Genomic DNA, 26739 nt, shown 5'->3' with positions numbered 1-26739 from the left:
ATTTTAGGAGTGTGGTCCTTGTATTCTAGGATAATTCCCAATTCCCAAAGCTTGTACTTTCCAAATATTTAGACATCTTGGAGTCCACTAGACGCCTTTCATACTGGAAAATGTCCAGGCTGGTGACATTCTCCCCAACTTCTTAAAAGTTGTCCACAACTTTAAGCTTGAAGCCATATATCCAAGATATAATCATGTGCCATCAAGTGGGCGAGACGAGACAGTCTCAAAAATCCAATATAACTGAAGAATCCATGTCCCAAAGAAATGGGTGAGACTAAATAAGTCTCCATAATACCAATATCAAAATCATGTCCCAAAATAAATGGGCGAGACAAAAACAGTCCCATAAGTCCAGATATCATAATCATGTCCTAAGTAAATGGGCGAGACAAAATAAGTCTCCTGCCAATAAGGCATCGGTCCACATGACCCTTGGCATAGATATAAGTTCCGTGCCAACTAGGCGTCATGTCCACTTTACCACTTGCACTCCGTGTTGGTACTCTGACCACACACCTTGGATGAGAGGTGGGCTCAAGTAACAAGATAAAACAATCACTCGCAGGCAAAGATAACCTGGTGTTCCATAAGCATTTCTGCTACACATAGTTTATAGGCGTTTCGGCCACCAACTCACACTACCCTCTCGAGTGCCCATGTTCCCTTCCATCTACTCTCTATTGTTCCACCCAGATATGGTAGAAACAATCTTCAAGAGAGCACGTAGGACAAGAGAACACTACACGCGGCATGTTGTGCCCGACACTACCTTTTGAAGTGTCCATGTTCCCTTCCATCTGCTCTCTATTGTTCCACCCACACATGGTAGAAACAATCTTCAAGAGAGCATGTAGGACAAGAGAACGCTACACAGGGTATGTGAACCATGAGTTTCATAAGTCCAATGCATCCCAAATAAAGGGAGCCATAAAGAATAATCCATCCCAGTAAAAGGAAGTCATAAACATAATCCATAAACCTGAGGATGGATCCAAATCCCTAGAAAAGAAGACCAGGAATCCATAGACCTGTATACCATAACTCTTACTACATACTCCGTGCTAACCACACACCTTGGAGTAGAGGTGGACTTTATCCATAAAAGCATCATATCCATGAGATAACCAAAGATTTTCTTCTCTATAAACTCGGACAGATTCGTCCATAGAAATTGCTTGTGAAGCCCAATATCTATATAAATCTCGTCCAAGAAAGAAATCTCCATAGATATAATCCATCCCAATAAAGAGAGCCATATACAATGTTTCCCTGAAACCATCTCAAGGCAAACAACACCACCTTTCTCCTTGCATGGCATATCCTTAGGATATCCCGAGATATATCTCCATATAGCTTGCCTGTAAGCTTGATAATATAATCCACAATATCCAAATGGAAAGAGTGCTAAACGTATGCACATAAAGCCAACTTCACACTCCCAAGATAAAATTTTGTGAATTCATAAATCCTTAGATCAACAAGCTGTCTACTGCTCATGCTCATGCTCATGCTCTTGCTTCATAGGCTATGAAGTGGCTGGCCATGCTTAATAGCAATGATGGTAAGTGTGGTCCCCACTTGAGATCTTTTCTCTTCCTTATTGATAGAAGGAAGCCTCCGCTTCCAAGAAAGCATATGCTCTGATACCAATGTAACTCGCGGTAGGTGCCCGGGGGACTAGGGCCTTTGACACACTTGTTGATACCATCAATGCATATTAAAACATTTAAACATAGCCACAGCCTTAACACATATCCATCATCACTTTGCATGAAACATAAAAGCTGGACAAAACGTCCAGAAATGCTGAAAATGGAGCTTGCACATGTGACACCACATAGAGGCCGGAATGGGCCGACCCCCTCCTTGGAGTATTTTATGACCCAAGGAGAATAATATCATGTACAAGCTTTGAGGGCCTTACTCTCCCCACGGGAGATGCCGGATTATCCATATACAAATGCCATAACACAGCCCAACACGAGGCTACCAAGCCGGAACATAGGCTGTAGAAATGTCGAGCCAACAATATAATCCATATACCTCCGTGTGGGTACTGATTCTTCCCCAAAAACCACGGGTCTTCATGCAATAGAGCTGGTACAGCAAGTACAACTCTCTATTCAGCCGGTACAGCAGGTACAATGGCTGGTACAGTCGGTACAGTGGTTGGTACAGTCGGTATGGTGGCTGGTACAGCAAGTGCAAATGCTGCTACATCATGTACAGTGACTAGTACAGCAAGTGCAGTGGCTGGTACATCAAGTATAGAAGTTGGTACAGCCAGTACAATGGGTGGTATAGCAAGTACAACAAGTACAAGGGCTGGTACAGCCAATACAGTGGTTGGTACAGCAGGTACAAGGCCTTGTACAGCCATTACAGTGGCTGGTACAGCAAGTACAAGGGCTGGTACAACAAGTACAATGGCTAGAAATCATAATAAATGATTAAATACCCTTGCCTTCAGTATTTCTTTGCGATGGAAGCCTCCAAAACAATCCCCAACAGCCGGTATTCTTCATGAGCAGTCTTCAAGAGAGAGAGAAAGAGAGTAGCCATCATTAGGGAAGCCTTCAACGGTGGTAGAGGCTTGTGTGCAACAAGAGAGCCTCTATTAATGAAGAGAGAGGGCTCCAATTTATAGATTTGGGCCTCCCATGAGCTAAAATGGCAAGAGAAGGCTACAATGACAAGTGGAGAGCCACACAATAGCTGAAGTGACAAGTGTGAGGCCACTTGTCTTACTTTGATCCACTTTCTAACAAGTGTCAGGCCACTTGTCTCACTTTGGTCCACTTTCTTGCCACATGTCCCAATCTAAGAGATGGGTCCTTCCATAAACTTTATCTCTAAAAATATCCCAACTGGTAGACATTCTGTCATAGGCATTTTGCCAACTCTTGGTATCTTGCTCAATTCCAGATGTAAAGAGGCTGAGTCACTTCAGAGGGGGGTTGATTATGAGGGATGATATTCAGGAGGCACTTACAGAGGAGTGGTTCACACCCCTCGAGCCAGTGGCCCCACGGTGGATGGGAGCCTTTACACAGTTGGAGATCCTGATTGCTGTCAGAGCCAGTACTGAGGATGGCAGATGCCTTTATTATGAGATTCAGGATGAGGGCAGACTCCAGAGACTGGAGGTGGAGTCGCCTTTGGTTGCAGAGTGCACCTTTCAGAGGATTCGGGTAGTGGCTGCCGCTTCTCGGAAGTGGCATATTGACCCCGACCCTGCTGATGTGCTCTCGGATTGGCGCATATGGGCATATGCAGCGCGCCCCTTGGCCCGGCTACAGTGGGACCCCGGGGAGTACGAGTGGCATGATCCTTATGCATCCCTTGAGGCCACAGAGATCACTTTTTTCCAGTATACTGTTCGGCTGGGACGGCATATTTTGACGGCGAGGAGGACGGTTTCTCCAGCGGCAGCGGGACATTGGCGATTACAGGGACTTTCACAGGAGTTCCTGGAGGATTTCTGGGCTCGGCTCTGGGCTAGTCGACAGGCCCGTAGGATCTCGGCTTTTCAGTGGCTGGTCGCCCACAGGGGCTCAGCAGTTGGCACTTGGCTTGTTTACAGCGGTCTTCCGGCGGCTTGCGTCCGATGCGGCCACCCTATGGAGACACAGAGACATTGCCTTTGGGACTGCCCTCAGGCACAGCAGATTTGGCTGCGGATGCTGCGTATTCTGGCCCCCCTCTCTCCAGAGGGTATGTTTACGTGGGGTGCCGCTGCTTGGTCGACTTCGTCAGGGCCTGCTATGGGCTATGAGATGGAGCAGGGCAGTCAGGCCATCAGATTTATTAGGGGCCAGCCTCGCCTGGTTCCGGCACCGGATTTCTCGTCCGCCAGCTGGACACAGGAGAGGGATTTACGATGGGAGCTCCTCAGCAGCCTCACCATCTGGTTCACCTGGAGGGCCCGGTGCTTTACGGCCTTTGAGGGGAGATTAGAGCCACCAGCAGAGACTGTTCGGGGGATTTGGCAGGAGTTGATCCACACCCTGCGAGGACAGTACGACCGCATCCGGGGAGACTCGGATGAGGCGATCTTACGGCGCCAGGCCTTTCATACCACTTGGCGCTGCGGCCCGTTCTACACCCTACACACGGGATCCCCCCGTTGGCACTACAGGCCACCTGTTTGGTTCTTCCCCCCCCCCATTGTATGATTTAGCCGCTCAGTCCTTTAGACTGATGCTTGTATTTTGCAGCACCTAGGGAGAGTCTCCCGGGCTACCATGATGTATTCACTGCTCTTCTCTCTGTTAGGAGCAGGAGAGATCTCTTTTGTAGCCCTACGGGCGTTTTTTACATAACTAATGAAAGGATCTTTTCTCGGAAAAAAAAAAATATAGCACCTTTCTGGCCTTTTCATGCCATGCTTTATATGCCTGCACTTTTGTTGAGGGGTCGAATTTTCTTCCGCAATCTTTGGCTCCTTTTCATCACCGTGATGAACTCTCAATATCCTATTGTTGAGGGGTCGAATTTTCTTCAGCAATCTTTGGCTCCTTTTCATCACCGTGATGAACTCTCAATATCCTTTTCTTATAAGGAAATTGGTCATTCTGAACTTCCATGCCTGGAAGTTATTCTTATCTAGCTTCTCACTCTCAATCTATGATAGATTGTCAGACATCTTTATTTACAGCAACTTATCCAGAAGTGCGCGTGCTTCGCTTGCAGCGAATCTGCAATCTTCAACAGCAGTACTAGAAATCTGTTATAATGTCACTGTATGTGAACCAGTCACATACACACACATCTGCCAAAACGTGCAACACTAGGATTCTGTGCATAGACTGTCCGTGTAACCAAATTTTTGCTGTAACTTTGCTCCAAACTAGAAATTAGGCATATATAGTCAAAATCGATGCTTCACAAAGTGCTTGCAGAAAACTTGCAAAGTCAAAATGTGTTGGGGTAAAGGCATTATGCCCACCCTTGTAGTGTGTACAAGCCCATAAGTTATAGTACATAGTACACTTAGTACTTTTAATGTACTAAGTGCACTATGTGTACTAGTGCAATATACATGTGTGATAGAGGAGTCACACACTCACACTTGGTGAGTTGACTTATCCCCACAACTCTCTCTCTCTCTCTCTCCCTTCTTCTCTGTGTATGTCTCCCACATATAACCCTAATTCTCCTCCCATCAACTGGTATCAGAGCGTGCGTGTACTGTACGGACCTGCGTGCTGCATCAGAACTGGTCGCCTGTGTGTGCTGCGTGGGCAGAATCTTGTGTAGGTGCTAAGGCACATGTGAAGCTGCCCTGTGCAGAACAGGGCAAACCAATTCGTAGGAGACAGCTGAGCAAAGCAGCAAGGCGTTGGTGGCCACAAGGCGTAAACTCGGTGATGAAATAGTCGGTTGGCGGAGCTTCGCTCGAGTTGTTGGTGAAAAGGTTGAGTCGGCGGCAACAAACACGGCAACATTCAACTGGTGGCGTCAGCAGAAGCGTCAGCACAGCTTCGCCGTGGCCACCGCTACACGCGACGTGCGACGGGTAGCCCGGCAACATTCAACTGGTGGCGTCAGCAGAAGTGCCAGCACAGCTTCACCGTGGCCACCACTACACGCGACGTGCGATGGGTAGCCCGGCAACTTTCAACTTGTACGACTGCAGCTTGGTACGACTGCACGCCCACTTGCAGCTTGGTACGACTGCACGTTTGTTGCCCTTCAATCCTGCACGTCAACAACTAGTCGCCTTCAGCAAAGCAGCTCCCGTCTCGCAGCATCTTGGTCACCTTCAGCAATACAACCAGAGCTCCTCAGCTATTGCCCACCTGCACAGCAGCAGCATCATCAGCACGACCCCCCTTTTTCTGCAATCAGAAATTACGAGGTATTTGCTTCAATTTTTTTTTGGATTTGCAATTGAGCAAGTACAATTATCAATCATAGTTGCATTCAAACGCGTTTGATACGCGAAGCAAACGTTTGAAAAAAAAAACGTTTGAAAAAAATTTCAAACGTGGACTTTTTTGGGGGTTTTTTTTAACGCTTCGTCGCCCATCGCATCTCTTGCGCCCCCGCCCACCGTCTCTCTCTATTTCGCCCCGCCCATCGTGTCAAGGGAGTCGAGCGTATCTCTCTTGCAAGTTGCGCCCACTCTCTCTCGAGTGACGAATCTGCCCGCCCATCGTGTCTTGAGTCTAGACTCTCTCGAGTCTCTCTCTTGCTCGACTGTGCAGGCACAGCAGGTTGAGGCAGCCCTGCACAGTGCACACAGCCGGGCAGCCCATCTCTCTCTCTTGCGTGATTGTGCAGGCACAGCAGGCTGAGGCAGCCCTGCACAGTGCACACAGCCCATCTCTCTCTCTTGCGTGACTGTGCAGGCACAGCAGGCTGAGTCAGCCCTGCACACAGTGCACACAGCCCATCGATTCTCGAGCAGCAGTCTTTCTCTATTGAAATTTGAAGGCCCAGCACTGCCACTCGCCAGCAAGGAGCAGCAAGCACCTTCCACTGGTGGGACTCAGCAGGTGGGAGTCGGGACTCGGGACGAATATACAGGTAAGTTGGTAACAGGGTTTTAACTTGTGCAAATGGGACGAAAGCGCAAAGCTGAATGGGAGCATGTGTCCATTTTGAAAACAACTGAAAAAGGCCAGACTACATGTAGATGCAAATATTGTGGGCACACTTGGGATGGTGGTCCATCGCGAATAAGGGCACATATTCTTGGTTTATCAGGTCATGGTGTGGGAAAATGTAATGCTGCACCCCAAAATGTAAAAGATGTATGTCGCAGATTGCATGTGGGTGGAGTGCAAGACTCCATGGCAAACATTGATGCATGCGTATCTGATTTGGGAGAGGCTTCTCATGGTAGTGTCGATGTACATGCATCAAATGTTGCAAGTGGTATTGGGCCTTCTAGCTCTCAACAGCACGTGAGCAGAAAGAAGGTGTCAAAGACACAGGGTGCTCTAGCTAAAGCTTGGGATGTACAAGCACGAAAAGAGGCAAACATTGCTCTTCGTCGCTTCTTCTATGCGGAAGATGTTCCTTTTTGGAAAGTTAGAAGCCCATATTTTCTTGACATGGTGAAGGCAATTGGGCAAGTTGGGCCAAGCTATAAGCCTCCCTCATATAACAGCTTGCGTACAAAAGAGCTTGTGGATGAAGTCAAATGCGTTGATCGTGACTTGCTAGACATTAGAGAAAAGTGGAAGAGATATGGATGCAGCATTGTTTGTGATGGATGGTCAGATGCAAGGCGCAGGCCAATTATCAATGTAATGGCTACATCCATATATGGGTCTGTTTTCATAAAAGCAGTTGATACAAGTGGGGAGTTCAAATCTGGCGAGTATATTTTTGGCATCTTGAAAGATGTAATCCTTGATATTGGCCCCGATTATGTAGTGCAGGTGTGTATGGATAATGCCTCAAATTGTTTGCGGGCTGGTGATTTGATCGAGCAAGAGTGGCCTAACATCTTCTTCACTAGATGCACTTGTCATTGTTTGGATCTATTGTTGGAAGATATTGGCAAGCTTCAATGGATTGCTCCTATTTTGGCTCAAGCAAATCTAATTGTGACATTTGTTACACGGAAGCACACAATCTTGGCTTTGTATCGTCAATTTAGTAAAAAGGAATTATTGAAGCCATCGATGACGCGCTTTGCTTACTCTTTTATAATGCTGGTGAATTTATTGGATGACAGATGCTACAATGGGTTGCGTCGTATGGTTGTTAGTGAAGCTTGGACAAGGAAAAAGGTCTCACGTACCGTGAAAGGCTTGGATGTGGCTAACATTATATTGGGTGCAAGCTTTTGGCAGGAGGCTAAAGTGATTGTGAAAATTTGTGCACCTATTTTAAAGATCCTTCGTCTTGCAGATAGAGAAGGCGCCACCATGGGTCTCATGTATGAGATGACAGATCGCATGGTTGAGAAGCTGCAGGTTGTAGGAGGAGTGGATGCAAATAAACTGCAAGACATTAAGAATCTTAGTGTGGATAGGTGGGATATGATGCATTCACCTTTACATGCTGCAGCCTATGTTTTGCATCCTATTTGGAGAGCTAAGAATCCTGGTGGTGACAGAGAGGTGCATGAAGGTTGGATGACTGTCATGGAGAGATATACAAAATATGATGTGGATATGCAAGGTGTTCTATGTGATGAACTTGACACTTATAAGTCCGAAGCAGGTGCATTTGCTCGTGCTGTGGCTAGAGATGAGAAAAGAATGCATCAAGCTGTCAAATGGTGGGAAACATTTGGGGCCCAGACACCCAAATTGCAACAGCTGGCTATAAGGGTGCTCTCACAAGGGACTTGTGCCTCCCCATGTGAGAGAAATTGGAGCACATTCTCTCTTATCCAAACAAAGAGAAGGAACAAGTTGCTTCCAAAAAGAATAGAGCATCTTGTATACATTCACACCAACCTTCGCCTTATCAACAAGATCAAGCAAGGAGGCTACGAAAAGATGGAGGTCACATTGGAAATGATTAACAAGGAGAATGATGATGATAGATTTCTTGCATTGCAAGAGACACAAGAAGAGGAGCAAGAGGATGTTGTAGCCTCATTATCGCATACGGGGGCAAGCAGAAGTGATATCGTTGGCACCAGTTCCCTTGGTGAGCATGATGATGATGATGATGATGATGATGATGACGATGATGATGATGATGATGAGGAGGAGGAGGAAGAAGGGGAGGATGACTCTATTTCAGAGAATGATCTATCATGATTCATTTAGGTGAAGACTCGCGTAGAGTCTAGTTTGTATGAGTCATGACCATCTCCCCTTCCTTCCTTGTTGTTTAGTTCTGTAGTTGCCAGGGCACTTTTTACCTTCTTTAGGAGGGGTTTTTTCCCCTGGCTTTATCATTTTGTATCAGCTGGCTTTTGTTCTCTAGAGTCTAGACTCTACACTAGTCACTCTAGAGTCTACACTGCAGTTTGAACTTTGCGCAGTGCACAATGCGCATTTCAATTTTCAATTTTCATTTGCTTCAATTCAATTGCTAGTTTTGAGGTGCTTCATGTTATGATGTTTTAATGTTCAAGTAAATATGGATTTGTTTAAAAAATGCTAAAAAATTAGGGTTGCGTTTGATTCAGGTCAAGGGTTTGAATCAAACTCGTATCATACTTTCATACTCGTTCGCGTTTGACGTTTGATTGACGTTTGAAAAAACTATGTTATCAATTGAGCAGGTACAGGTGCCAAATTGCTCAATTTTTGAGCAAAATTGGCAAAATTGGGTGACATTGGTCACAATTAGGATCAATTGCAGGAAATTGGATGTCAAAATTTGGGGCTTTTGATGTAATTGTGCAATTGGGCATTCATACATGCTGCATGATGTGAGCAATCTCACATTTAGGCCAAAATTGCTGGAAATTGATGTGCAAATCAAAGGGCTTTTGTGCCGATTGGGTTGATTTGCATGCAGGCACTCGCATTTGATGCTTTGGGCAATGTGTTGATGCCTGTCAAGCACTCAATGTGCTTGTAAATCAAGGGGCTTTTATGTACTGGATGTATATGTGGCCAGGGGGAAGCACTGTGAAGACTCTGGATGCCTTCATGTGCGTCAATGTACCATGTATGATCAGAAATTGATCTTAAATCAAGGGGTTTTTCAAGATTTTATGCTTGTTGAGCTTGGCAAAACAGCAGGCAAGATTTTTATGCCTTGAATCCTCAGAAATCAGCTTGCAGTCAAGGGGCTTTTGCCCGATTTCTGTTCGGGACTGTTGTATGTAGTGATCGGGACTGTAAAAGTCTGATTTTCACTCATTTGGACAGCCAGGAGAGCATTTATTGCTACTGTACCTGCTGGTACAGATTTGGTACAGCTTTGTACAAGTTTTGACATGGCTGCACATTGATTTGAGTGAGCAAAAATCTCAATTTCAGTTGTTGTACTTGCCGGTACAGGTTTGGTACATCATTGGTGAGCACTTGGTACTATTGTACTGTACTTTGGAAGGGGAACAGAGCACATTTAAGGTGCTGTCCTAAATCTGCAGCAACCAGATTTTGGTGATTTCATCACATACAGTGGGAGAAAAGTTGCATTCTTGCTTCCGCAGTGGGAGATAAACTTTGGGAGAACAACTGTGAGCACTTTGTGTGCTTTTGGTGCAGTGTTTGCACATTTTGCAGGGAGTCAGGCATTGACAGGTTGCATATTGCTATGGCAACAGGTGAGAGCTCTTCATTGCTTCACATCAAGAAGCTTGAAGGCTCACATAACTATGATATTTGGCAAACCCAGTGCTATAATGTGTTGCTCCAGAAGAAGCAGCACAAGCCTATCAAAGAAAGGGGTGTAATGCCCGCTTCTCTTACTGCTGAAGAGTGGGAAGATATGGATGAGCTAGCAAGATCCACCATCATGTTGTCTGTGTCAGACTCTTTACTTTTCAGCAGTCGTGAAGAGAAGACAGCTTGGGGAATGTGGCAAAGATTGCAGGACTTGTATGCCCAGCAAAGTGCCTCAAGCAAAGTGTATTGGTTGAAGAAACTCATAGGTCTTCAGATGAAGGAAGGGGTGTCTATGACAGCCCATCTAAATGAGTTTAATGGTATTGTCAGCCAGGTCATTAATCAAAAGTTGGCAATGGACGATGAGTTCAAAGCCACTTTTCTCTTATGCACTTTGCCAGAGAGTTGGGACACATTCAGGACAGCCACTAGCAATTCGAATGCTATGCTGTCATATGCAGATGTTGAGGGTGCGCTCCTTCAAGAGGAGATGAACAGGAAAAACAACTCTGGTGGCTCCAAAAAGGACTTGGAATGCCATTATTGTGGCAAGAAGGGACACATCAAAAAGCAATGTTACAAATGGAAGAATGATCAAAAGGAAAAGGGCAAAGGAAAGGACAAAGACAAAGATGAAGCCAAAGATGCGAAGCCAAAGGGCAAAAGTGGAGTCAAAATTGAAGAAGTCAATGTGTCACATGCAGGTGACAGTGAGGATGAAGTCCTATTCACGTCTTCACTTGATGCCCATTCACTTCTTACAGGAGATGGTCATGGTATGCACTTGATTCAGGTGTCTCCTTTTATGTCACAGGTTGCAGAGACTTGTTTGTCAGGTATACTGCTGGCAATGAAGGAGTAGTTTATTTGGGTGATAACCATGCATGCAAGATTCTTGGTAGAGGTGATGTAAGGCTTGTGTTTTCAGATGGCTCATAGCTTATGCTCCATGATGTCAGGCATGTGCCTGCTTTCTACTGGACAGCTTGATGATGCTGATTATGTTACCACATTTGGTCGTGGAAAGTGGAAGATTAGTAAGGGCTCACTGGTTGTTGCCAGAGGCTCTAAGGTGGACACTCTTTACTTCATGCATGCAGGTGTTTGTCACCATGCTAATGTAAATGCAATCGAGCTGCCGGAAATTTCTATGTGGCATAGCCGGTTGGGACACATGAGTGTCAAAGGAATGGAGCAATTGTCTCGTTTTGGTTACTTGCCTTCTCTAAAGTTCTCAAGTTTTCAGTTTTGTGAGCATTGTATATATGGCAGGCAACTCAAGTGCCCCCACAAGAAAGCTCTTGGACAGAAAGATGCTCAGTTAGAGCTTGTGCATACAGATGTATGTGAGATGCCTCAGCTTTCTTTGGGAGGGGCAAAATATTTTGTGTCCTTTATTGATGATGCCACACGCAAGGTGTGGGTTTATCCTCTTCGTTTGAAGAGTGATACATTCTCAGTGTTTGAGAAGTTTGTTGCTCATGTTGAGAATCAAACTGGCAAAACACTGAAGGCTTTGCGTTCCGACAATGGTGGAGGGTATATGTCCAAACAGTTTCAGGGCTTTTGTAATGCTAAAGGCATCAAGAGGGAGCTCTCTACTCCTTATGATCCTCCACAAAACGGGACAGCAGAGAGGATGAACAGGACCATTCAGGAGAAGGTCCGTTCTATGTTGTCACATGCTGCGTTACCTCATGGTTTTTGGGCTGAAGCTGTTATGACAGCCGTTCACCTTATAAACAGGTCACCTAACATGAGGCTTGGTGGGAAAGTGCCAGAGGAAGTATGGACAGGGAAGCCTCTGTCATACAAGCACTTGAGAGTGTTTGGTTGCGTTGCGTACGTGCACATACGCAGGGAAATGCGCACCAAACTTGATCCTAAGTCTCACAAATGCATATTCCTAGGATATGGTGACAGAGGTGAAATGGGGTATAGACTTTGGGATCCCGTGAATAGAAAGATTATACGCAGCAATGATGTCATTTTTGATGAAACATGCATGTATAAGGAGCCTGCAAGGCAACAGGAGCCTGGCAGAGTCATCTTTGATGATGATGGACATCATGGACAACAACCAAGGGCTGTAAATCAGCCATTACAGCAGCAAAACCAGCCCTTAAATGGTGCTGAAAATGGTCCAAATGGACAGCCAGATATGGCAGAAGATATCCCTATGGATATACCACAGTTAGAGGAGATACCGGGCATGATCTTTCAACCTTATGGCATGGAACAGGAGCCACCAATGGGTGATATGCAGGCTGGACAGCAACCTGCAAATGATGGTCATTGGGTACGGAGGTCCACTAGACCCTCCAGAGCCCCTGACAGGTTTGTTCCAGGGGTTGACTACTTGATGCTCACTGACTGTGGGGAGCCCTCATGTTATAAGGAGGCTTTACAGAGGGCAGACAAGGCTCTTTGGGAGCGTGCTATGAAGTCAGAGATGGATTCTCTGCACAAAAATGGAACATGGAAGTTGGTGCATTTGCCTACAGGCAAGAAGGTTTTGCCTTGCAAGTGGGTTTACAGGCTCAAAGTTGCACCAGATGCAAAGCCAAGATACAAAGCCAGGTTAGTGGCTAAGGGCTTCAAGCAGGAATATGGTGTGGACTTTGATGAGATCTTCTCTCCAGTGGTCAAAATGACCACACTTAGAGCTGTGTTAGCTTTGGTTGCACATGATGATCTGGACTTGATTCAGATGGATGTGAAGACTGCTTTTCTTCACGGTGATCTCCATGAGGAGATATATATGCAACAGCCAGAGGGTTATGCAGTGAGTGGAAAGGAGAAGCTTGTATGCAAGCTGAAAAAGAGTCTTTATGGGCTCAAAAAGGCACCAAGGGAATGGTATCATAAATTTGATACATTCATGAAATCTCAGGATTTCAAGAGAAGTGACATAGATCACTGCTTATACACTAAGAAAGCTTTGGATGGCAGTCTATTGATCCTCATCTTGTATGTTGATGATATGTTGATTGCCGGGAAATCTCGTAAAGAGATGGATGCCTTGAAAAAGAGGCTGCATCAAACCTTTGATATGAAGGATTTGGGTGATGCAAATCACATTTTGGGTATGCGGATACTTTGGGACAGAAATCAGCATGTGTTGTATTTGTCTCAGAAGGAATACATTGGCAAAGTTTTGCAGAGGTTCAATATGGACGGGGGGAAGAAGACTAGTACTCCTTTGCCTCCATATGTGAAACTCAGTGCTATGGACAGCCCACAGTCAGATAGTGGCACGGCTGATATGACCAAGATTCCGTATGCTTCAGCTTGTGGCAGTCTCATGTATGCCATGGTTGCTACTAGGCCGGACATTGCATTTGCAGTGGGAGTGGTTTCTAGATACATGGCCAAACCTGGCAAGAAGCATTGGGAAGCAGTGAAAGGTGTTAGGGTCTAGCATCTACAAGTTTAGGGTTTGGGCTTTGGGCTTTAGGGTGTAAGGTCTAGGGTTTAGGGTTTAGGATTTAGGGTTGCAGGGATCTAAGGTTTGGGGCCTAGGGTCTAGGGTTTGGGGTTTAGGATTTAAAGTTTAGAGCTTAAGGGTTTATGCAAATTTTGAATTTAGGCAACTAGGATATGACGTAAGCCACTTACTTTGAACACATTTATGGTTTTAGTGCATGGTTACACGGATTTGGATTATGCCGATCATCCAGATAACCGGAAGTCTACTACCGGTTATGTGTTTACATTCACAGGAGGTGCTGTGTCATGGATATCCAGGATGCAGAAGTGCACTGCCTTATCTACTACAGAGGCCGATTATATTGCAGCCACAGAGGCTTGCAAGGAGGCATTATGGCTATCTCGGTTAGTGGTTGATTTGGGTTATACAGGGGATATTCCATTGTTGCATTGTGACAGCCAGAGTGCCATCCAGTTGGCAAAGAACCCTGTCTTTCATGCAAAGACGAAGCATGTGGATGTGAAGTATCACTTCATCAGAGAGGTGATAGAGAACAAGCAAATTCACCTTGTTAAGATTCATACGGATGACAACCCGGCTGATCTGTTGACAAAGAGTTTGTCTCCGGAGTGGTTTGCTCATTTTGCAGACACTTGATGGGCATTGGATGAGGCCAATTTCAGCCTTGATATGGCCTTGTATATTATCATGTACATGCTGATTTTTTTCTTTTCCTTCATTTAAGGGCACCTTGCCTTTAAGTGGGAGGTTGTTGGGGTAAAGGCATTATGCCCACCCTTGTAGTGTGTACAAGCCCATAAGTTATAGTACATAGTACACTTAGTACTTTTAATGTACTAAGTGCACTATGTGTACTAGTGCAATATACATGTGTGATAGGAGAGTCACACACACACTTGGTGAGTTGACTTATCCCCACAACTCTCTCTCTCTCTCTCTCTCCCTTCTTCTCTGTGTATGTCTCCCACATATAACCCTAATTCTCCTCCCATCAAAATGGGCCTTGAAACGCGCCCGAATCTCACCAAAATGCTTAAAGTTTTATTTAACTATGTTACTTACACACAATATCGTCTTCTTCCTTCACCCAGGAGGATGTCTCAATCTGAGACAATGCCTTCCCTGTCTACATGTAGCTCTCACAGCTACCGAAGGTGTTGCTCCAAAATTAAAGAGGAAAAGAGATGGAAATACCCTTACCCGTGTATCACTTCCTTGCTTGCCTTGTTCTTGCCTCTTGCTTGCCTCCTTAGCTCTCACATGAACTGGAGCTCTGATACTATAAAGAGAATGTGGGGGAGAGGGAGAGCTGGAGAGCTTGAGTTCCTTGCAAGCAAACACACACACACACACACAAGAGAGAGCAAGACACAAGAGAGATGGATGGTTGAATTTTTATTCTATCTTCTTCTCTTCTCTATTACCATACATGCTAGAAGAGACAAGAGTACATGCTAGAAGGGAAAGTACTCTCCTACTATAACACACAATGGTCGGTCCATATTTTTACCCCATTATATGAGTTGGTGCTATAACTATGCCATAACTTTAGTACTCCAAAGCTGTAGCATGCGCAAAAGCCTTGCTGTATCTATCCTCAGCCCTAAGCCTGATCAAGAACAAGATGTTGATTTAAACATGATTAAGACAGAGGAGAGATAGTTGGTGTAAGGTTTTCTTGAATTAATATGGTACAAAAAGGTTACTGAATGAATGTAGCCCTTGGTCTAATGCTAGGGATGACCTCTGGCCCCTTTCTAAATGCTATATGTTGGAACTACTTCTTAGAAATGCTGAAATGATTGAATGTTATGATGGCTTTTGCTCATATACATGCTAAGGTTGCTCATATACATGCTAAGGTTACTGATCGACTAGCTACAGGTGCCGTCGGCCACCTTTGCACAAATTCATCAAATGAATCCCTTATATGCTGCGCTTACTTCCCTGTGTGCCCAACTTGCTGGCCTATGCTGATCTACTGCATGTAGGACTTCTGCTGGCTGCTGACAGGGGTCTACTGGCTGTCGGCAGGGCTCCCATGCCTTCTGTGGTGATGATGATGACAACGATGACGATGACCATGATGATGATGATGATGACTGTGATGATGATGGTACTGATCTGATGCTGATGTTGATGATGACACTGATGATGTCCTACATGCTCTCTAAACTGCTATAATACTCGGGGATTATTGTGTTCATGTTGGAGATTAGCCATGGCATGGGTGTGCATGTGACAAAAGTGGCTATCACATAGATTGTCGTTCACTGGCGGCATATCAACCATAATCTTACCAACCATGCCAGTGGCATAAGTGCGGAAGCTATCACCCAGGTGGGTCATCAATGTTTGCAGTACTAGTTGAGCTCGATATCTCAACATACTTTATCCCTAAATTAAGTATTGTGGGCGGGGTGGCCCCCGTAGGGCCGTGCCCCGGGGGTGGGGGGGGGCCGCATTAACTCGTGGTTTTAGGAAAAATAGACCTTCCTCTTTTGTGGGCGAGTCTATGAATCTAGTGTTGCAAGTACATCCATAGAAAAAAAAATCACACACCCGCACACCTATACACAAGCTCACGTGCACATGGCCACACATGCACACACAAACCCCTTGATCTGCCCTTTATGAGCCAAAATGTTGAAGATTAAATACACTTTCTGATCATGCTGAAAATTCTCTTACTTGTTTGTTGAGAAATTTTTTTGGTGCTCGGTTTTTGAGCTTGTAAACACCATTGTTAAAAATCTGTAATAATTGATTGTCTACTATTTTACACTCCTTTTGGGCTTTGTTCCAGACACCTTTGAAGGATTTCAAAACTCTCTCTTCCTCCTCACCATCCACATCTTCACATGATGGTACAAGCTCAAAGCAGAAATCAAGGCTGAGACTACATCGCAATGAAAAGCTCGATTCTTATCTCCATGATGATTCAAATGAAGGGATCAATTCAAGTCAGTCTCTTGAAAGAAAGCCAAGGATTAGAGCCACCAATGTTGTGGACCTAGACTCAGACGGCGATCAAAGTGAAGAAGAAAAAGTTTTCTCTACAAGGGCTAAGTCAAACAAGGAAGCTCTCTCACTCTTCAAGGAAAAGGAAGAAAATGGACATGTGCAACGCCAATTGACAGGAAAGACAAAAGAGAAGGCAGAATTGCGAGATCATAAGGATGATCATATGGACCAAAAGTTACCCATTGGAGGTTTGCCCAAGGTACACAGTTGATTATTGTCTGGCTGAAGGTTACATGTACCGTGCACACCGAGCAGTGGTCACAGTGAGATGGACAATGCACAGGATGGAATAGCACACTGGCTACAGGACTCGTTGTGTTTTTATCAAGAATCTCATGTATGATTGGGGTTACCTGTATAGGTGGAAGAGGCAGCAGTACCGGAGGAAAATACGGCTGAAGGGCAAGAGCGGCGAACCAAACGTGTGAGTGGATCCGTTCATTATACCCCTTCTATCTGAAGCTTCTCTCAATTTGTATGTCAAGCTCTTGTCAGGCTTGGTTAGAGCTTAGGTTATTCAATGATATTTTTTTTTAAAAAATACAATGAACTTGAGACTCACTTGTCCACTGATTTGGCTTGCAGGCTTTATCCTCTCTCCCTTTAGTGTTTGGAGATAAAGTTCACAGGTCCAAGGTAGCTTCCCCCTCCCCCCAACACACACACACACACACACACACACAACCCCCTCTTAAAATCTGAGCATATTTAAATATATGAACTATGGATTTTTTTTTCCTCATAAAGTAAAGTTTTCTGGCAGGTTCTTCTAGAATGTGAAGGAGATGCCCTAGATGTAAGCGGTGATGTCGGGGCTGTTGGTCGTCTCAGTGTGTCTGCAAACCATGACGACGACTTTCTACTAGACTTAAAAGGTGCTGTAACAGGCTTAGAGATGAAGTTGTAGGTGTTTTTCCTTATTCGTGTTAGTGATGATGTTACATGTGAGGGTCTTTTCTTTGCTCTTGCAATTTGGGTTTGATAATAATCTCTACTAGACTTAAAAGGTGCTGTAACAGGCTTAGAGATGGAGTTGTAGGTGTTTTTCCTTATTCGTGTTAGTGATGATGTTACATGTGAGGGTCATTTCTTGCTCTTGCAATTTGGGTTTGATAATAATCAAATCAATTACCTCAACCTGAGAGAGAAAGAAAGAGAAAAGGATTTATAAACATCTGCTAAAGATTCAATGGGTCTATGAGACCAAAAAATAGTAGATGTTGGAGAAATGTGCCTCAATTCATGTTACCCGGTAAGCAAGAGCAATTCTTGATGTGTGCCGGATCTCTGGAATCCTTGCACAATGTCGTTTCCAAAAAAAAGATCCCCTACAAGATGCTTTTGTTGCTTTTTGAAAAACGACTCCTTGTAATTTTGATCCAATAAAACTGATGACATAAAAACAAGATATAATATTCAAAAACAAAATGGTTGCGGAAATCCTTCCTCAAGGCCAGGCCAACCCGAATTTGGAATCAGAGTGACTCTCGGGAATGGTAATTCAAAGATCATAGTCGGTGGGCAGCTGCCACAAAAACTGTAACTAATCCAAGGGTTCACACATGACTAGTAATGCAATTAAACACTCAAAAAAACGGCACAGTACTTGACACCATATTGAGAACACTCGCCCCCCGCCCCTCCCCCCCCCATTGGAATTTTATTATCAAGGAGTATTTATATGTTACAAGCTTTGGGGGTGCTTCTATCTAGAATAAAATAACGTCGTCTCAAAAAGATATCCACCACGGGATCCTATTGATCATTAAATCCATAAAAATGGATTATAAGTTCCACACGCCGTTATTGATCGATAAATAGTGTGGACAGTAGTATCCATAGTTGGGTCCTTAGATCCAACAATCCACAGTCTGCAACTTCATGATAGCGAGGAGTATATTCATGATAAAATCACTTCCCAAATAAACTTGCGAAGATAAACAATCCCGCAAGCTGTCCACGGTCCCAAATTAGTTTTGGCAAAGCAAAAAAAGCTTGAAAATTTTCTGAAAAAGTCAAAAAAGCCTGAAAAACAGCTAGTTTGAAGCTGGACAACTATATTTCAGATTCTGCACCCTGGTACAGGTTTGTCTATATTGTCGGAACTTTTCCCTGTGAAAAATACCCTGTATGGCTTCGGAATGTCCATGGCCAGCCCTAGAGGGAGGCCACTAGCTAGGGAGAGCCCTTGGGAGTGCTCGACCAGCCTCAAGCACCAAGCGCTTGTTATGATCAAATCAGCCCTCAAACCACCTTATTATAGTTAAGTGATCTTGCTTTTGTTGTTGCTTTCCTTGTTTTTAAATTTCAATAATTTGCTTTTCTTCCGATAGATGCCTAGCAAAAAGGGTCACTTAACCCGAGTCCAAAAGCAGTTTAATAACTTGGCCCGATCACTTTACAATAGATGTGGGCGCCTACAAATACAATTTTGGAAAGCTTGTCCAAAAGTCCTTGAAATGTGATAAAATTCTGATATATGCTTGTGAATCCCATAAATTCCAAAAATTGTCATATTGTCCGTTAACTTCTTGTATAATCCAAAGATCCAAGACCATCAAGTCCCACATACAAGGGTCCTCAACTTCCACAAAATTTTGGATGGAGGACTGATCGCGTTAAAAGTTACCCTTGTAAAATCATATCTCCACAAGACAGATCCATTTTTTTAGAAAATAAATTGAGGAGTCCATAATGACATCTGCACATCTATAGATGGGTCCATATTTCCAATTAATAAATCTAGGATTTTGTGTCAAACTTTGAGAAGGAAGTCCTTTTGTCCTTAAAGAAGATCCATATTCCAAACTTAAGGGCACAGCCATAATTCACAGTACAATGGTCAGGCTGAAACTGGCCAATGCAGAATCATCTCTCCATAAGGAGATTCATAAGAAATGAGGATTCACACTTCCATAAAGAAACTTAATAGAAATTGGTCTTGCCATATACACAGAGATATAAATAAACCATAAATCGAATATGGGCACTATATCACTAAAGCTTCATCATAAGCTTATATCAGATACCAATGAGAAAAACATATAAATTGAGACACAAATGTGTCTCCAATAATTGTGCGCATGGCCTAGAATCCTCACAGACACTATGTACATGGTCGGAATGCAAGTTACCGTGGATATCACTTGGAATCTTAGTAGGTTCCTATAACCATCTTGGCACAGTCCAAAAACCCCTTCGAGAATCCTCACCAAAGTACAAAATATCAACTCCTTTGGGAATCCTCACCGAAGTACAAAAATATCCACTCCTTTAGGACTCCTGACCGAAATACAAATAAAAATATCCACGGGCCTCGCCCAAGGCTCTCCACCAGGCTCTGCCCAAGATCCAACTCATCTTGCCATGCCTTTGGGCTCACTGGGGGGTCCCATCCACACACTCCATAGGCATGCTCAAGCTATCCTGCCATGCCTTTGGACTCACACATGGGTCCTAGCCATATGCTCCATACACATGCCCATGATTTCTATCCATAATCGTACCATGTTCTAGAGATCCAAAGCTGGATGTTCTCCCATGACTAGCTGTATGGGTCTCGCATTGGGTTTGTGCATAACTTGCACAAGTAGTTGACTTGCAAGAAAAACTTTCCCAAATTGTCGTTGAAATCTCAAAGATGTCGCTAGTGGATTAGTAGGCCTTTTGGCTTAACCACTCTAATAGCCTTGTGAATTCTCGGTCAAGAAATTTGAGCCAAGATACCAATGTAACTAATCTTCGGGTTTACACATGACTATTAATGCAATTAAACACTTGAATTATAGACGCACAGTTTATCCACTTAAAATAAACGCACATAGTTTATCCACTTAAAACCACATGCACACTTAAACACTTGCACCATATTGGGATCAGAATAGGTTGACCTCCCTCGTGAATTTATGTCATATAACCAAGGAGTATTTATCTGTTTACAAGCTGGTGGCACCTCATCTTTCTAGCGAAGTAGTCACGTGGTGGCAGCATTGGTCGAGTCTACATATAGACCCGTTCACAAGGGCTCCGCAATATATATGGGACACCTTTGTGTCCGACCTTAAAGAAACGTTTTCTACCTCCACAGCACATGACCAACTTGGAGGATGAGTTTTACAAACTCTTCCAACGGTGCTGACATACTCTAATAAAGTAATCACGTAAGCACAATAGTTAGATATATCCGAGGAGGGTAAGTTGAAACAGTTTATTCGAGGTCTAGATATGAACATTAGGTTTATTGTACGTAATTTTGAGCCACATTCCTAGACTCCTATGACAGGGCTCTCACTCTTGCTTAGAATCAGGAAATGATGTTGAACAGAGGTGAGTCCAAGCAAGTCCAAGCTAGCTCCAAACCCCAACAATAGTCATCCACTACCCAACAGTCATCGTCTCAGGGGGAGGAGGGAGCTCAAAATAGCAAAGACAATAAGCAAGAATCCCAAAGCACCTCCGAGGCAGGAAGGATAAAAACTTCACGCCTAAGAAAACACGGGAGGAAAAGGCCAAGGAGGGCATCAGTAGTGGATATCTCCAACCAGAAGAGCAAATGTGGTATAAGGGGGAGAACAGATGTTTCTTTTGCCACATCGTGGGGCATGGAAAGAAAGACTACCAAGTGACTCAACGGTGCAAAGTTCTTTTCAAAGATAGACCTCAAGAGTCGCTATCATTAGGTTCGGATCTTCACAGCTGACATAGCCTTCAAGACTAAACGTAGCCATTACAAGTTTGTGGTGATGCCATTTCGTCTCATCAATGCACCAGCGATGTTTAACAAGATGATGCATCGGGATTTATGGAGCTCATAGGAAAGTGCGTGTTCATCTTTTTAGATGATATACTTATCTTTTCTGCTACTGGAGAGCAACATGAGCTGGATGACGAAAAGGTCTTGCAACTTTTGCGAGACAATGCGCTATACATCAACGCAAAGAAGAGCGAATTTGGACTAGAAGAAATACATTATTTGGGATATGTTATTAGTGCAAACGATATTGACGTCAACCGTGAAAAGGTAAGGAAAATTCTTGAATGTGATTTTCCCAAGAATGCTCAAGAGATCCGCTTTTTTGTACGTCTCTGCCATGCATTCTAGTGGGGATGTCATAGTATCTAGTCCATACTATGAATGATGAAGTTGATGGTTTATTGTCTTGTGGATGACTAACGTGAGGTTATAAATTGCACTTTCTTATAAGGTGAATTTGGGCATGTTCTTGGATTTATCGAGGTATATCTTTATGCTCTATTAGCGGACATGCAAATTTCACATTGTGAAGTTTTCGTCCAAGTTGCAACCAATTGATATGGTGTTAATTCTTTCTATCTTTAGTGGTGCATATGTCCTATCAACTACCTTTTTGTTGTAATAATTCCTTCCATTTGTTATGATTCTTGGTGCTAGGCTTCATCATGGCTGAGTCTGCCGTGTATCTTCGGAGCTCTGACAGAAACTCAGTACACAGACCTTTATATGAATATATGCTGTGTGTGCGTGGGGGGTGCGTGTGTTGGAGCATATATTGATACCAAGTTCTACACCCACTATTGGGCACTGATGACGTTAGTGGGGATGTCATAGTATCTAGTCCATACTATGCATGATGGAGTTGATGGTTTATTGTCTTGTGAATGACTAACATGAGGTTATAAATTGCACTTTCTTATAAGGTGAATTTGGGCATGTTCCTGGATTCATCTAGGTGTATCCCATATGGACAAGTTTTTCAACTTTGCCGCACCTCTTATAGATCTGCCCAAGGGCATGAAGATACGTTGACAGAAGGTGTTCGTCTCACGGGCAAAGCACTCGAAGGATTTCATGCGATAAAAAAGGTTGCCTCTGAGTCTCTGGTTCTCAAATTGGCTTCATGGGATGATCCTTTCGAGATAATCACCGATGCCAGTAATCTAGCCATAGGAGCTGTCCTATAGGATGGGCGCCTAGTGGCTTATTACAGTCGAAAATTAAATAATGAAGAAAAGAACTATTCTGTGTAGGACATAACTATTGGGGGTGATGACAACGCTTAAGCATTGGAAACATTTCCTTTACGGGAGAGATTTCAGGTTAAGACAAATCATTAGCCACTTAAATGGTTGCAAACCATGCTTAGTGCCCAATGGAGTGACAGACAAGCGAGATGAAGTCAGATCTTCCAACAGTTTGGAGATATGATTGAATACATCCCTGGCGCAAGTAACCTCATTGCCGATGCTCCCAGTCGAAAAGGCACAATTCAAAATTTGTAGGAGTCCACTGTGCTTGAAATACAGGGAAAAGAGCTCGACAATATGAAGGTACAATACGAGGATTCGTTGGAATTGAGGACTCAGTACTGCAGGCAGAACCGTCTCACTATACGATCCACGATGGCTCGTTATTTTATTAGCACCAGCTGTGCACTTGAGTGATCATTCTATTGGCCAAAGATGAGACTGGATGTGTATCAATATGTCTAAGCATGTCAGATATGCCAAAAAGTGAAGGTACCTCATACGAAACAGGTAGGGTTGCTTCAACTTTTGTTAGTTCCCGAAGGTCTTTTCCAAGATATCAGTATGGACTTTGTTGGACCTCTTCCCTTTGCATTTGGATCTCGGAATACACAGTGCATGACCATTGTGGACCGATTCAATAAATTTTGCATGTTGATCTTGTGCAAGCAAACGGCCACAGCTGAAGACATCGCTCACCTGTTCATTTGAAATTGGTACCCCATTGGAGGTTTGTCAAGGACAATAACATCAGACAGGGATCCCGAGTTTCCTTCAAATTTTTGGAGAGCATTATTTGACAACTTTGGGACCAATTTGCATCCTTCTAGTGCATTTCATCCGCAGACAGACAACCAAACAAAAATCTACAATCAGCTGGCTTTTGATGCTCTCAAATCGTATTGCCATGATAGGTAGTCAAAGTTGGAGCATTATGTTCCCTTGGTTTAGGCCATCCTCAACGACACTCATTCATCTAGCATTGGTTAGACTCCATATGAAACAGCATTTGGTCGTCGTTTCTCGTCACTACTTACGAGAATGGTATCACCTTCCTTGGAGGCCAACAAGACCACTGAAACTTTTTAGAGATCAGTGAGTCTGTCAAGGAGTGCCTTGCCAAAGCTCAGGAAGTATACACCAAGTAAGCCGACAAATCAAGACGAGATGTCAACTTTAAAGAAGGGCATTGTGTGTATCTGCGGATAATGAAGCATAGATTGAAGCAAGTGGACAAACATTGTGTGTATCTGCGGATGCAAGTGGACAAACATTGTCCAAAACTCTCCTTTTGCAGCATCGGACTCTTTCCTATCATTAAAAAGATAAATGATGTCTCTATGAGGCTAAGTTTCTAGATAGTTAGACTATGCATAATGTTTTCCATGTTTCTTGGTTGAAGCCCTATATTTGTGCAGCTTTGCAGGATATTGCAGATGAGCAACAACCAGAGGTGATAGATGAAGTCAAAGTCATTGAGCCTAAACAGATTCTTCTCCATAGATCGAAGCATGGATCCGGTTGAAGACAAAGACAATTCTACATGAAGTTGAGGGACCGAGGTACCCATGAGTTCTTTCCAGAGTACTCCCAACTCCTGGCAGACTACTTGGAAGCGATGAAACTATCGCCAAGCTAAGCAAGAGCGAATGTCACATGCACCGTGCACTGCAGTGCTATTTGACACACTGGCTCTACATCAGTGCAACATTCATACAATAGGATTTACTTTTTTAGGAATATATATCATACGCCGTGACCCCATTGTGAGCTCGAGTTTGGGACATGTTAGGAGCTACATAAATCAGTCTCCACAGCCATAGATAGTCTGTATATGTCAGAAGCTACATAAGTCAGTCTCCACAGCCGTAGATAGTCTGTATGTGTCAGTCTTACCCACTTGGAGAATTCATTAGATAGGTTCATGTAAAGGTCAACCTTAGTTTTAGTCATTGCATCAACTACTTATTTGTTGTACTAATACTTTCTATTTGCTACTTCCCTTAGTGCTAGGCTTCATTATGGCTGAGTCTGCCCCGCATCTCCGGAGGTTTGACAGAAACTCAATATGAAGGGCTGCGTGAATATATGCTCTTATGTGTGTGTGTGTGTGTGTGTGTGTGTGGAGTGCGTGTGTGAGAGCATATCTTGATACATCGTTCTACACCCACTATTGGGCATTGATGACGTTAGCGGGGATGTCGTAGTATGTAGTCCATACTATGCATAGTGGAGTTGATAGTTATATAGTCTTGTGGGTTGACTACCGTGAGTATATAACATGCATGTTCCTAAAAGGTGAATTTGGGCATGTTCCTGGATTCATTTAGGTATATATATATATATATTGCATCAGGAAGCATCTTAGGACATATGCACATGGGCCAGCCCATAAGGCACCCCTTCATGGAGGTTTCTTGGCACATGGGTCTAAGGATCCTATGCCAGTGCTCCTAGGCATGATAGCTAGCATATTGGCCATCTTCTTGCCCATGGATGGCATAGGCAGCCAATCGGCAGCCTACATAGACCTCCATAGTGCAGTCGGCCAGCATTAGGAACCTCTTTTCACGAGGCAGCCAACATAAGATGCAAACATTCCTCAGTTGGCCAGCTTTAGAGTCTGCTAGGGCAGCCAAGCGTGGAGCATCCAGTCGGCCAAGACAAAAAGGGCATCATGAGTGATGTGTGCAGCATTGAATGCTGTAGAAATAGCATTTTGTGTCCCATGAAAACAGGCCGACAGCAGCCAGACTGGCTGACCAGCAGCATATAAACCTATATAAGCAATCGCCTATCATTCAGCATAAAACCATCATTCACAAATTCATCTACAACAGTTCTCCAGCAGTGTGCCTAGAGCCACATGTTTTCTTGTGCATACTTTCAGCGGTCAGCACGTCACTGTGCTACAGTTCCCAAGGCCTCCGCGAAGAGATTCTTTAGCATATCTGCATCCCTTAGTTTTGGGCTTGCATAGTGGTCATTGAAGAGCTATTCAAAGGAGCTTGGATTGCATCTGGATCAGCTTGCGTTCGGTCTACGTCGTCCTTGCATTTGGCAGTCCTCAGTCATTATTCATATTCATTGTAAAAGTTCTCCAAAGAAATATAAGCAAATACTCTTGCTTGCAAGGAGAAGGGGGTGCTCAATGGAAAATTGGGACCCAATACTGTGTCGATTCTATCTTCTCTCTCAAGTAAAGTGGAACTGCATAAACTCATGGGTATAAAGAAGGCTTTGTTGCGTGTTATGACGATCAACCTATTGCATGCCGAAACTTGGGTGTTGATGGCACATCTTGCAGAGTAAGTGGCAGAGCACTTTGTTGGTGCTTTCAGCCTTCTCATTGTCCGTGGGGCAATAAGCACAAGACTTCTGATGGAAGATCTTATACCTGTTAAGTAAAGTGGTGATGACTTCATTGACGAAGTGGGCTCATCACTAGTGAGTTCCAAGGGACAACCAAAGCGGACTAAGATGCACTCATATAAGAACCGATCGAGTGTGCCATAGCATTGATGGGCCCCACGAAATCAATGCCCTACCTCTCAAATGATGACCATACTAGAGAGATCAGGAGAGGCCAGTGAGATCGATGGGTGGGTTTGGGCCCGCACCGTTGGCATGTGTCACTTGGCGAACTGAATGGAATCTTTGAACATTGACGGCCACCCCACCACAGGCCATGCTAGAATAAGAGGTCGTCCGAGATGTGCCTTGGATAGTGACCACCACCAAGACCGGAGTGGAGCATTTTCTACTAAGTGAGGCACTTGGTGAGGGCTGAGGCACTTCCATAAAACAGCATCATTACCAGGTTTGTAGAGTTGGCCAGCTATGATTTGGAAGGGTCAGCTCTTCACCAAAAGCCGTCGCGTATCTTTGGGACTGGCACCGATTGGAAATTGTTCCGTGGAAAGCAAGTCAAGAATGAATATCTCCATACCAATCCAAAAGAGCATCAACTTTAAAAAGAACATTGTGAGGAAGGTCATCGTC

The 26739-nt window shown here is 44.1% G+C and overlaps 2 protein-coding genes across 2 annotated transcripts in view; both read left to right on the top strand.

The window, feature by feature from the left end:
* BIN4 (double-stranded DNA binding protein) overlaps positions 1-26739 on the top strand; it is a 69166-nt gene that overhangs the window by 22172 nt on the left and 20255 nt on the right. Inside the window, exons 4-7 of the mRNA XM_086784776.1 lie at positions 16517-16933; positions 17096-17158; positions 17320-17370; positions 17498-17609. Of these exons, the coding sequence (XP_086640902.1) occupies positions 16517-16933; positions 17096-17158; positions 17320-17370; positions 17498-17609 (643 nt within the window). The remainder of the gene's footprint in view (positions 1-16516; positions 16934-17095; positions 17159-17319; positions 17371-17497; positions 17610-26739) is intronic.
* On the top strand, positions 6482-9182 carry LOC147611730 (uncharacterized). Its single transcript, XM_086784775.1, has one exon. It carries the CDS (start codon positions 6567-6569, stop codon positions 8730-8732), a length of 2166 nt encoding a protein of 721 aa, XP_086640901.1. The 5' UTR covers positions 6482-6566; the 3' UTR covers positions 8733-9182.

Source organism: Cibotium barometz, chromosome 47 (assembly GCF_041138505.1).
Source record: "Cibotium barometz isolate CiBa-2024 chromosome 47, ASM4113850v1, whole genome shotgun sequence".
Taxonomy (NCBI): Eukaryota; Viridiplantae; Streptophyta; class Polypodiopsida; order Cyatheales; family Cibotiaceae; genus Cibotium; species Cibotium barometz.
Note: the sequence above shows the minus strand (reverse complement) of the source record. Positions and strands in the feature narration are given on the sequence as shown.